General features: G+C 35.1%; 1 protein-coding gene across 8 annotated transcripts in view; it reads left to right on the top strand.

The window, feature by feature from the left end:
• Positions 1 to 13,793, top strand: part of ANGPT1 (angiopoietin 1) — a 240,844-nt gene that overhangs the window by 181,855 nt on the left and 45,196 nt on the right. For all 8 annotated transcript variants that reach the window (XM_014855264.3, XM_014855263.3, XM_070481479.1 and 5 more), the window contains exons 5-6: positions 4,367 to 4,494; positions 13,071 to 13,172. In XM_014855264.3, the coding sequence (XP_014710750.1) occupies positions 4,367 to 4,494; positions 13,071 to 13,172 (230 nt within the window). The remainder of the gene's footprint in view (positions 1 to 4,366; positions 4,495 to 13,070; positions 13,173 to 13,793) is intronic.

The following is a 13,793-nucleotide window of genomic DNA, read 5'->3' as shown; positions in this document are numbered from 1 at the left end:
AATACAGATCTAGAGGTCAAGAATGAATCAAATACAGTGTCAAAAATGCTTGCATCTTGGAAATCTTCTTTGTAGAAGTTTGAAGCCATGATAGATAGTTTGCAAAAAGAGTAGATTTATAAGGAATAGACATCCAAGAACAGAATTTTGGTGGACATCTAAATGGTAAGTGAGGAGAGGAAGATAACCTAAAGAAGATGAAAGAGAAAGCACAATTAAAGAAGTAGAAAAGGGACTAAGAGAGTTCCACACATAAAGCAAGGGGAAGGATCAGCAAAGACAACTTCTATAGAAAAGAGGAAGAAGGTCAAGACATGTCAAATGGCTTTGACCTTCATAGTAAACCTTAAAACAAGGTTATATGTGAAGAGTGAGAGAAGATAGCAGTGAGATTTAGTCTTGAAAAAAGTGGAAAGATTTGAAATACATTCTTCACGAAATGTAATCAAAAGTCTATTAGAAATGACCAAGGGTTTGTCTGAGCAGCATGGAGAGCACAGCTGAAGTTCAAAAACATGCATTTGGATGGCAGTAAATAACCTCACTTTAGTATTTGCAATCTAGAAGTGAGGGTGAGAAAGTGAATAAACATCCTTCCTTGGGTCAGAATCCACCCATGCAAGGGGTTCATGGATGAAAGTCAGTAGATACAGAGAGCTTTGAATTCTCCCTAAACTGTTCTTTAATGACTGACTCTGAGGTGGAAGTAGGACAAAAGAAATGGGAGGCTAGGAATGGGCTGAAGGTAAATGGTGGGGATCTAGATTCTGAATTAGCAGAAAGACAAATTCATTAAGTAAGAATGAGAGAGGAAAAGATAAGAGTATGTGGTCAAAGAAAGAACTTTTATAAAGATCAATTTTTAATTCATGCTTTTAAATCAGTCTATTATTATAAGAAGTTTAAACCACTTTGACAGATAGATAAACACTTGTATCAGGTCTCCAGGTCACTCCTCCAGCTCTGTCTAGTTGATACTTCTTTTGTCCTCTTCCATTAGGCTTTCCATGTCTGTCTCTCATTTACCATACATTCCCGCAGGCATTATCTTCCATCTTATTCAATCTCAAGGGCTCCTACAAAAATGTATCCTTAGTTCTGACACGTGTAATGTTCAGTAAATTCATTTTTGTTATTGTCTTTCTATGTTTTAAAAATGTTTACTACATGTCCAGTTTTACAATATCTAATCATAACACTGAGTTTCAGAACTCTCCAGGACTTAACAAAGAAAGCAATTCATCATGCAAATTAAAGTTATGAGATTAACACCTCAATCAACGTGTTGTATTTACATCATATATCATTTCATCTGAAATAGTCTTTAAAACTTAACTATTCAGATACAAGCTTACAATGTATAGCAAGATTAGATTACCTGGGTTCTTTTAGACTTGAACAACAATGGTATGACCTGATTAATACATGAATCAATGAATAAAATAAGCCAATTAGCCAACTTTGACAAGTAGAGGCCGGTTAAATATGATCCTAAATGTACCCAGTCAATTGTAACTTCCCTGCATTTAGTCAGCTACAATATCTGGACTTCAGGATGACAGACAGCAGGATTCACCACTCCATTGGCTGGACTCGCTAGCCTTCTGCAGCCTGCTAGTGTCCTGTCCAGAAGAAAGAATAGTAATATAATGTTGCCATTAATAATATTATTATTAACTATAACAACAATAATAATAACTACCATTTCTTGAGTACTTATTATGATTCAGTCAGTCTGCTCTGTGTTTTGTAATTCACATACTTACCTCAGAGATATGCTCACTTATAGATTAAAACTGCTCACTTTATAGATTAAAAAAAGAAAGAAAAACTCTGAAGGTCAATCTACCCTTATAGAAGGGGCCTTCTTCAAAGCATAGTATATAATACAAATGTCAAAGGTAAGCTCTGAATGGAGCTTTAAAATTGATTTTAAATGCTATAATACTCAAAAATGTAGCCTGGATCAAACTTTCAAGCACAATGTTTGCTAATTAATAAATAATTAAAAACAAACAGTCTAATCTTTCTGGAAAAAATGACTATTTTTTTCTGGAAAGAACGTATTTCATTTTTTCAAAAATACCAAACTATGTTTCAAAAGAGTGAAATATCTACATCAGATATGTTGCCATAACAACAACAAATCCATAGTATAAGTTGTACCTTTTATGGTAGGATTTTCAAACGACTTTTCCAGTTATAGGACTTACATTCATAGCTTGGATAACATTTTTATACAATTAGTTTCCATAAAAATAAGATGATACCCAACTTTTTCTTTTTTTCTCTGTTATTGAAAATATGTGTGAAATAGCTTCCCTCTTCCCACACAACAGCCTCTTCACCCACATCTTCCTGAAGAGGAAAAGAAAAGGGGAGGGAAGGTGGCAGAGAAGTGGGAAGGGAATGTGTTCTCCTTACATAACTAAATAAGGGAGGGCAGGAAGTGGTATATCCAACAAGAGAAGTATTTTCTCCTTAGATAAATGATTTTCTCCATCTCTCACACAGAAAAGGAAAATGGGTTTACCAGTGAATTCCTGTTGACCACATCTTCCTGTGTTCTTCATACTCTCAAGGGATCATAAATTTTAGTTGATATTTCTTTACATCCCCATTTTTTAAATCTAATTTGGTTATTTTCAACTTTTCAAAAGAACATCAAGTATTTAGAACTTAGAAAGGTTTTGTTTTAGAAAAGTAACAGTCCATTAGCTTAAAATAAGTAAGCACAAGTGAACAGCATTGATGTTTTTGAAAACGATACCTTTATACAATCCATTGACTGTTCAATGCCATTAAAGATGGTTTTTGAGTAAGCATTCATATATTTATTTTTAAATTTCTATTTGCATACATTCTGTGTAATGCTTCTCCCCTGTTGTATGAACCCACAGTCCTCTGATTACTTATTCTGCATTGATATTGCAATTGTTATGGTGGTGTTTAGACTTAATTATTAATATAAGTGGACAAAACCATTAGTGCAAACGTGAGCTACATAGAAAACCATGATACTATTAAATGTTATAATTCTATATTTTTGTTGTGGGAACATATCTGACATGGATATTTCACTTTCTTGAAATATAATTATTTTTGAAAATTTGAAATATTTATATTGAGATAGTCATTCTTTCCACCAAGATCGGACTGTTTTTAATTATCTATAAATTAGTAACATCACGCATTTTAAGTTTAAGTCAGGCTAGTATTTTAGATTATTAGAGCATTTAAAATCAATTTAAAAGCATTGATTCATTGTTTACCTTTTGTATTCTTATTATGGAGACTACTGTGACTCAAAGTGATTGAAAGCAGATATTTATTAAATAACATGAGACTTTAAGGGCAAAACGGTAAAATATTCTTAATCTTAAAAACTTCTAGAAAATGGCTAATGAGACCAGTTACCAAAATAACATACGTTTATTAGAAAATGCTAAATCATAAATATTTTATAAATATACTACTTATATCCTTAGTTAAGGACTACTAATTATGGGTCATTTTTGTATTTTGATCTTATTAATAAGAACTTAATGGGTGAAGCTCAGTGAATAAAGCTCTCAGTAGAGACTATCTCTAATTAAATTTACTTTTCCCCGTGACTTCTAGCCTTTACTGAGCTCCTCTCATATATAACCTAATTTCAAATCTTATTCATTTTTGTTTTTTCGTGTATCATCTGCCTGATAGTTGAACTTCAGGTCACTAAATAAAAAACAAAGTTTACCTCCCTTTTCTTTCTAGGTAGTTAAATTGGGTCAGAGGTTCTTTTCTACTTTCTAAATGTAATTATTTTAAGAATTTTTTTAAATAAAGATTTCTAGGAGGTCTTCAATATAAAGCTATGGAGAAACATTACTACCTACTTTTAGCATTTTAAACCTCCATACTATATTTTTATACTTGAATTAGATATCTTCATCTCCTCTTCCTCCAAAAATGTTTCAGCATTTTTTAAAAAACTTTCCCATGAAATGTAAGTAAGAACATTTTAGAAATTTTGCAGGAACATTGACATAATTGTTACCAATTGGAGGTATTACATGATCAGGTCATTTGTCCCTTGAGTTGTTGTTCTGGAAAAGATATAGAGAAAAACGAGATTTAAGAAATTAAGCAAAATGTAAGAAGTATTCAGTTAGAAATTGCTCTACAGCTTTTTCCTTTAATTTTGAATTTTGTGAGTCAGCTCAAAATCTAGTATTGTCTTTATGATTGATTTTTTAGTAAGTGCAATATTGACGTTTATTTGGAGGAAATGAAGACTTGCTTAGCTATACTTGGAGTCCATTTGGGTACTAACGGTACTGATATTCTTATTCACAAATTGCAATCTTTTTTTTTTTTTTTGCAGTTTTACTAAAGGGAGGAAAAAAAGAGGAAGAGAAACCATTTAGAGACTGTGCAGATGCATATCAAGCTGGTTTTAATAAAAGTGGAATCTACACTATTTATATTAATAATATGCCAGAACCCAAAAAGGTAAAACCAGAAGTGTTTGTTTACGAGATGTAAAGCAGATCCTAGTTGAATTGCTGAATAATCAGATTGATTTGTGAGCTTGTTAAACCTAAAATATATATGCCTGAGCTTTTTTCTCCCAAAGATACTCTGTTTCCCAGGTCCATAAAAGATGAAAACCCTATTGTACAGACTTCCCCAACCCCCACCTCCCATCCCTCTTTCACACAAAATTTTCTGTTTATTCTCTGCTCATTCCTAGGATGTTCCATTGCTCATAAATGCTTGCCTTGTACAGATTACATGTCGAGGTCACATGTACTTCAAGTGCATGGGGAAGAATTAGGAGCCATCTTCCAAAGTCCCAAAGACCCAGATGGCACATATCATCTACAGTCCAAATACTGTGGAGAGGAAGCCAGGGACATATAGCTATTTGCAGAATCATTGCTCCTATTAGGGTGAGAGAAGCCTATCTTAACTCATAATCTTGAAATGATTTGCTTTTCATATTTACCTAAAAGAGTGGGTTGGAAGATAGGATTTATCAGTATGTTGAACAGGATCCAAAGTAAACTTTGAAGTAAGCAAACACTGTCTTCCTGCTCACATCTCTTTTATATACTTTCTCCCTATTTATTCATTAAATCGTCCATCCATTCCTTCATTCAATACATATTAAGTGGATGTCATTCATTTGTCAGTCACGGGCTAGGGACACAATATAGAACAAACAGATCCCACTGTAATGATGAAAACACACTATTTCACAGATAATTATAACACACTGTAGACGGGTAGTGATAGAGACAGTCTGTTTAAAGCAGAGTGTATGGAGAGCCATGAGGAGAGCCCTGCTCTCCAGTACGTAGAAGCTTTAGCTAGATGCCCATGGCCCCCCTTGCAGTGCTCCATCCTCAAAGGATGAAATAACTTTCTTCCTCTCTTTGCCCACCTAAATTATCAGTCCCATGTCACCATTTCCTCTGGGTACTGTGCAAATGCTCTTGGAAGGCTTCCCCTAATCTCCTCCAGGAACTCTGCATGACTTTCTCACTACCAGAGTTCTACAAGGCAAGGATTGTGCCTTCTTATCTTGATTTCCTGGGATCCGGCATGGCTTCTGGCGCATAGTAGGTCCTCAATAAATATATGCTCAAACGAATGAATGGATAAACGACCTGCTGATGATAATGTCACACTTCTATGTACTATATAGTAAGTAAACCTAACTTACTTAGTCTTCTTGATTGTTAGTCTCCTTTGATGGTGAGGGAAATGAATCTTGGAGACCAGTTTGCCAGATGTCATGTAATTGTCGAGAGGGAGAGTCTGGACTCCACCAGCATCCTCTCTCTTTTAATTTCAATAAGGATTAGGGGTTTAAGTTAGCTTGAGGGTTTTTTTTTCCACGGGCTAGGGCAAAATTTTCTTCTAAAAAGAGACCTTCCATGCTGTTCCATAATGGGGATGGAGGGAAGAAAGCACAGAGGGTAAAAAGGCAGGAAGCACAGTTCCATACATTGCTACCTGGGCCACCTACCAGAGAAGTTTGGTTTCACTTGTTTTTCATTTTGAGCTTCTGTTCAAGACTTCACTGAATCAAGTGCGCCATTTGATTAAAAAACAGAAAAACAAAAAACTCTGAAGGTACAATGGCAAGTCTAGGAGTAAAGAGAAGAGGGTAACTTATCGTAAGGAGGAGGCTTTTGGATTCTTTGGATCATGTGATATGAAGCCTCCCGACTCTACTTGCCCATATCTTAAAATCATACTTAAGCTTAAATTCAATTCATACATACATGCACATGTATATACACCCACACACTGACACACCTACACATGACATGTAAAGTGTGTCAGAAACTGTCCCGGGGGGCGGAGTGGAGCTAACATAAAAACTCTCTGTAATTTACCTACAGTGCTGCCCAAGACCTGAAAGAACCCCTAAATTATTGTCAGTTCTACTACAACATGCCTTGACTCTAAAGATAAAAGTTAGCTAAAAACGTTAAATGACTTTCTCTTTAGACTACTAACGGTTCTATGATACATACAAATATAAAAATGAAATTAACTTTTAAAGTTTTGGATTAACCTTCACACTTTTAGAATCCTTTTCACCCCATCACCAATACTGCCAATGGCCCTGGGGCAGAGGGGCAGTTCAAATAAAGTTTTGATTATTCCATGAACTTTAATTCATGTATAACTGCAACTAGCATTTTTGTTTTGTTTTATTTTGTTTTCTGTGAGGAAGACTGGCCCTGAGCTAACATCTGTTGCCAAGCTTTCTCTTTTTGCTTGAGGAAGATTGTCCCTGAGCTGACATCCATGTCAATATTCCTTTTTTTGTATGTTGGATGCCACCACAGCATGGCTTGATGAGCAGTGTGGGTCTGCCCCTGGGATCTGAACCAGCGAACCCCAGGCCACTGAAGCAGAGTATGCAAGCCTAACCATTGTACCACTGGGCCACCCCTGCAACTAGTGTTTTGAACTACTCTTACTTCAAAACATTTTGAGGTGCAAATGATGCACAGGCTATTTGCAGAACCACTGTTACTGTTAGGGTGAAAGAAAAGTATCATATCTTAACTCATAATCTTGAATAAATTTGCTTTTCACATCTTCAGAAAAGAGTGGGTTGGAGGATCCAATTCACTATATCAGTGGCTGACTCCTGTGTTGGCTTCATCAGGATGGCATGATTTAAACTTACATTGTGCAAAATAATGGATTTTGCATATTACAGAGCTTCAGGGTCGTTCATGAATAAGTGAAATTTAAAATATTAAATCCCCAAGTGTCAAATATCTGCTGGACTAAACTTCTAAAATTTGAGCTTAGGAAAAGACAGTAGCCTGAGCAGGTTAGCGGTAACATCAGTACAAGCCTATAAGAGGCAAGTTTTATCTCTGTAGAAGTGGCCTCATGGCTGTTCAGAGGGAAGAAGGAGAATTTCCACCTCATCTGGTCAGGACTATCATTAGATTTAGTTTTATTGGAGATGGTAGCAGAGTGCGGCAATAGGGGGAGGTAACTGAGCAAAAAGAAGGAAGACTTTGGTCTTTTTTTTGACTTAGGTGTTCATTCCCTCATTTTATTCTTTTCCCTTTATGATCATGGATTGTCTCACAAGTAGTAATAGTGTTCTATTATGTATACTTTTGACTAATATGCCTTCGCTTTTTTGTAGGTAGTAGTTTTTTTAAAAAAATCGCTTGTTATAGCCACATAGCATGGCATAGTAAGAAAAATATTGTATGAATTTCCCCAGAGTAATTTAGAAGCTAATTAATACAATAGTTCAAATGTACTGAGCATTTACAATTTGCCAGGAGCTATTCTAAGCACTTTACATATAGGTACTCACTTGTTTCCAATAAGCCTATGAGATGGGTGCTCCCATTATCCCTATTTTAGAAAAATAACTTGCTCAAATCATGTAGTTAATAAATATTGAACACAGGCTTTGTGAAAAAGGAAATCAGTTCCAGACTGTAGCATCTTAACAGGGGGCTAAGTAAGATAATCATTTATTGGAGTAATTGCTGAAGTGGCGCTATTCATGATTTTTTATATGAACCTGTGTGAGTGACACAGATAAGCGTTTGTTGCCAGAAAATTATGTAAAATTGATTGTGTTCAGATTTTAAGCCACGCCGCTTTTCTTCTAGCCTGTAATCTCATTTTCTTCTCCTATTTTGATAGAGATCATCAATATCATCTCAGTCCTACAAAAAGTGCTTGCAAAATGCATCTTTAGGAGCTTCACCCTCCCAAGTGCATTGTGCTTTGTAGATATAAAGTTTGGTGCTACGTTTGAATATGCTTAGCAAAAGCTTTCCTCATTGTAATGCTTGCAGAAGTTCTAGTAAGGGTAAGAAACTCAAGAGAAGCCTATAGAAAAACAGAACAAAACAGAAAGTTCAAATATGTGGGATGTGGATCAATCGACATAACTGGGCTATTTTGGCAAGTGACAAAAACTATCAACAGGAATTATTCCTCTTTTAGGCAGAGTGAAAGTTGTGTGTACACAGAATTGTTCTACAGTTATTGTTTTGACTGACATCGTTCCGTGCCAAGAAAGACTATCTTCAAAAGTTAGAAAAGTGTTACCTTGTAAAATGTGATGGGGAAGCCAAAGGCAGTTTTCCAGAACTATTAAATTTTTTAAGCAGATAGAAAAGGAAGATTAGATCATTTATGTATTTATTTTTTACTTTTTTATTATTAGTGGCTTGTTGTTATTTTCCTCTCTGAATTCCCTTCTATGCATAGCAGTAGGAAATAAGACTTTCCATTGTATTTTATAAGTTTCTAGAACCAAATGCCTCATAGCCTGCTTAGTTTCATTCAAAAAGAAAACCGTTAAATCATAACTCTGCTTATTGTAAAATATTAAAAAATTGTTTCTGAATTCATAATTCCCCTAATTCTTGGAAAAGGACTATAACAAATGTGTTGAGCCTTTTCTATTTAAGGTTATGGAAAAATAATTAACATCCACAAGCCTAATCATTCCAACTTGTATGGAGCATAAAAGCATAAGAACTATGTGAATCAAATTTCCCTTTTCTGTTTGGGTTTAAATCTCCATATTATGTTAAAAGGTATTTAATGCTTGAAAGCTTTGACCTTGCCTGGGATAGGAGCCAGTTCAATCTTTTCTTGGATAGAGTTAAGCCCAAGTCATGTGACCAATAAATACAACAGGCATAGTAAATGTGGCAGGGCCCTCGTCTACAGGAAGGACACCGCCAGATAGCACAGACCACACAATATTGGCGAGTGAATGTTTCAAGTCCTTTTATGTCTCAAATCTTTTGAAACCAACCACCTATTTTCTTGAACTTCCTTCATCTGTTAAGCATAGGCTTTGTATTTTTCTTCTGACTAGAAATAACATGGCATTTCTTTTTTTTTGCTAGCATGAGTCCAGCTTCTTAAGTATATATGTATATAATAAAAAGTAGCATGCTCAAACATTAGTGATGACAGTATTATTAACAAGAAGCTGGTAATCATAATCGTAAGGACAATTTACTGAACTTTTATATTTTTTGGTTTTGTACATTCTGTATTATTCATAATAAATTATATGTAATGTTATATATAATAGTAAGCTATATAATATGTGAGGTATTATATATACAGAATATATAATATATAATACAAATACATGTTATCTCATATGTAAAATACATCTAAGAGATGAGAATAATGACAAAGCCTATTTTCTGCCAAACACTATTCTAAAAACTCTTTATGGATCGACTCATTTAATCCTTGCAAAAGCTATAAGAGCAGAGGTGGGATTTGAACACAGGAAATTTAGCACCCAATTCCACGCCCCTAACCAATGTGCCATTCAGCTCTATTGTGTCCATATTCCACAAATGGCAGCTATTATCGTTGCTGTTATTATTGGGTCCTAATAAGAATTGTGGAGCATATGTCCAACCTCTTAACTTCTCTGCACCTCAGCTTCCAATGCAGTAATCTGCCTGGGTAACTTCTTTCTCCCCATGTAATTCTGACTTTCTCTGGGTCTTTATCTAAGAACTGCTCTCAGCACTCCTTAACATTTCCAAGTCACTGGAAACCTTTATTTAAAAGGAAAATTGCCCTTTTCTAAAATTTGTGAGTAATTTTAAAACTTTAAGTGCATACAATTTTAATAACCTAGATAATAGTAATTTAAAAAACTGTGAAGAATAGTTTTCTCTACACACTCTATATTTATAAGTGTAGTTATTCCTTTCCCTGAGTGTGTAAGTGGACTTTATAGCTTTGCAAACAGAGTTTGGCAAACTTTCAGGCAGTCAATGTCCATTAGGAAATAAAAATCTGGAAAAAATTCTGGATTAACTGGTTAAAGCGGGGTAAAATTTAATTAAGAAACAAGTGACATTAGTTTCCTCTAGCAAAATGTTTTCTTGACATTTTCACTTACTCTTATTTAAGTTTCACCAGTAAAGTTCCACCATGGCCACTTGTCTTGAATCACCACCTATGCCCTCTTTAAACTAGGTCATCTGGATTTTATTCTCATGGGAATTCTCAGTCTCTCTCTCTCTCTCTCTCCCTCTCTCTCTCTCTCTCTCTCTCTCTCTCCTCGAGGTCACTAATGCCTCTTTCATTTTAAATTAAGTGTGTATTTTCTTAATCTTTGTTTATCTTAACTTCTCTGGAATATAATCTTTATTTATCTTGACTTCTCTGGAATATTTCATTAAGTTGATCACTTCCTCAACTCAAAATCTATCGCCAGCTTTCATTGCATTCCATTAATCAAGTTTTTCTATTTTATCTTTCCTTATTGCATCTTTAGTTATTCAACAAATGTTCATTCAGTGCCTGCTAAATGTACTAAGCTGGGCACTGCTCTAGGCACTGGAGACAGCAGCAAATAAAGTGAAGCCTTTGCCTACCTAAAGGATATTGTTGTATTTTATCTCCATCAGCTGTTCACAAAAGCCCAACCTTGGACCCACCACCCTCCCCCTAAACACATCTCTTACCATTTTTTTCTTTGCTTCTTTAAATAATCCATTTCCATGCTATCAACTATTGCTTTCAAGCAGATTACTCCAATATAATTTTTAATTAGTTAGATGTAGGGTTTATATCCCAGATTCAGTACTTGTTATTAATAATAACCATTGGTAAGTTGCAGAAATACTCTAAGCCCTTGATTTTTCTCATCTATAAAACGGAGATGATATATATTATAGCGTTGTTGTGAAATAAGTTAGAAAACTGCATGTAAAGTGTTTAAATTATCTGGTACTTCACAAGCATGCTGTTGTCAACGGCTATATTTTTCTTATTCCCTTATCCTCTCATCCATATTCTTATCCTTGGTCTACCTCCAGTAGATCATCTCTCACTGATCAATGAACTCCCCCTTTTGGATGACTATGCTACCTCAAACTCTAGAAGTCCGAAATGATCATCATTTCTTTTCTCATATGTTAGCTCTCTTCCTTAAATTTCTTATTTAGATCACTATCTATCACTTGTCAGCTTACTGGAATCAAAAATTGTGGACCCCTACATCTCCTTAATCCTATAGGAGCCGTCACTATTGAAACGTTTAGATGTTTTGAGGACACGATTTATATTTTATTCATCATAATATCCCCTGTTGTAACACAGAATCAATGCCCAAAAATTCTTGTTGAGTGAAAAATAAGTATATGCATTAGAATTAGAATTAAGGAGGACAAAAGACTAGCTAGAGGTTATGTTGAGGACAAAGAGCAGGTACGGAAAGGTTAAGGGATTAGTGAGGAACCAGTGGGCCAGGGAGGGGAATTTCAAATTTATAATCTTTGGGGTGAGTCAATTGCTAGGGATGATGAAGACATGCTGATGTGTGGCTGTTGTCAAATTAGAGGGAGAGCCCTCAGGAGAGCAGTTTGCCTATTTTATATGCTCACAAAGCGGGATGTATCTCTTAGTTCCTTTCACTCTGAGGAAGTACATGGACAATTTGTCCTTTGAGTGACAGTTCTTGCCGTTGTTTTCATACCCTTTAGGCATCTGTGTTCCAAATTTAATGCCTCAGGGAGACTGCTTGAGGTTTTTCCTTTAATCAGAGCTTAGCTCTTTGCCCATACAGCCAGCCTGCTGCTGTTGCATTATATCTACACCTTTAGCCAGCCTCCAAAATGCTTTAGTAGTCAATTGCCGGGGGAACGATGATCCCCATAGCTGGGCCCTTAAATAATCAAGCTGCCACATTCTTGCTACATCAATTACAGTGATTGCTTTCCAAAGATAATCCCATTACATATATGTTTCTCTCCTTGGGTGGACTCTGGGGGAAATGAATCAATTCCTAAATAAATACCATTGTATTTAGAATAATTGAAATAAGCATAAGTCTTTGAAAGTTTTGGATAACTTTTCCACATGGGAAAGAAACACTTCTCGCAGTCAAAAGTAATACAGTACATTGTGTTCTCCTCTTTATTGTTCATGATGAAAATTCAAGCAAATAATGTATTCTCCATACGCTGAGGACCAAACTTTTCCTCTAATGTAATACTGAACCACTAAAGATAATTATTATAGTATGTAAGTGTATAGGAGTTAATATGCAATGTATTATGCAAAAGATAAATTTTTATGATTTTTTTAAAATTATTTTTCTAAAATCTTTATTATTATTATATTGCCATTTCAATTAATTGAAGATTTAAAAATTCTGAGTTTTATGTTTTGGTAATAACGTGGTCTATAATTTTGGAAACTTTAGTAGCATTTTTAAAAATTGAAGAAACTCAAGTGCCTATTACCATTTAAGACAAAGATTTTAAAAAAGTTTTTGTAGTCTGAGACAGTTTTAAACTGACTGATTTAGTTTTTTACAAATAATTTATGCACATTTGATGAAATTTAGTTAGAAACAACTGAAATATAAGACAATGTAACCAATAAGATGTCCAACATTTTTCAACATAGCAGTTTTTATTCCTCTTATCTATAGGCCAATCCGCCCTATTTCTATTTTGAAACATTTCTGATACATGTTTCTTTAAAACAGACATAATTTTCACTTGCCGTTATTTTCTCTTTGTCAGGTATTTTGCAATATGGATCTTAATGGGGGAGGTTGGACTGTAATACAACATCGTGAAGATGGAAGTCTGGATTTCCAAAGAGGTTGGAAAGAATATAAAATGGTAAGATGAAAGAATTTATGTAGGTTTTTTTTTTTTTAAGATTTTATTTCTCCTTTTTCTCCCAAAGCCCCCCCGGTACATAGTTGTGTATTTTTAGTTGTGGGTCCTTCTAGTGGTGGCATGTGGGATGCTGCCTCAACGTGGCTTGGTGAGCAGTGCCATGTCCACGCCCAGGATTCGAACCAGTGAAACCCTGGGCCGCCAAAGCAGAGCGCGTGAATTTAACCACTGGGCCACGGGGCCAGCCCCTTATGTAGTTTTTGATGTTTTGTCATGAAGTTATCTTCACCAAACTATGTGATAAATTCTTGTATTTTTAGGTGTTTTCAGTTATTTAAAAAATAAAATGATACGTTACTGACCTTATTTTCATTAAACACAAAACACTCATAAATCATTTTGAGTAAATGATTTCCACGTGTACATCAGAAAGAAAAAGATATTACTGAAATTATTTGATGGACTATTATGTATTGTCTGGATTCATTTCTCATTGAATGTTGGTGGGGGAAGCTAAAACTTAGACCCAGACTGAGTACATGAGCCAGGATGAGGGAGGCGTGCAGGGTTGCAGGTTGTGGAACAGGATGGGTGGATACTACCAATGGCCTCACTCACATG

The sequence above is a fragment of the Equus asinus genome, chromosome 12 (genome assembly GCF_041296235.1).
Source record: "Equus asinus isolate D_3611 breed Donkey chromosome 12, EquAss-T2T_v2, whole genome shotgun sequence".
Lineage (NCBI taxonomy): Eukaryota > Metazoa > Chordata > Mammalia > Perissodactyla > Equidae > Equus > Equus asinus.
This window is presented reverse-complemented; position numbering and strand designations above follow the sequence as displayed.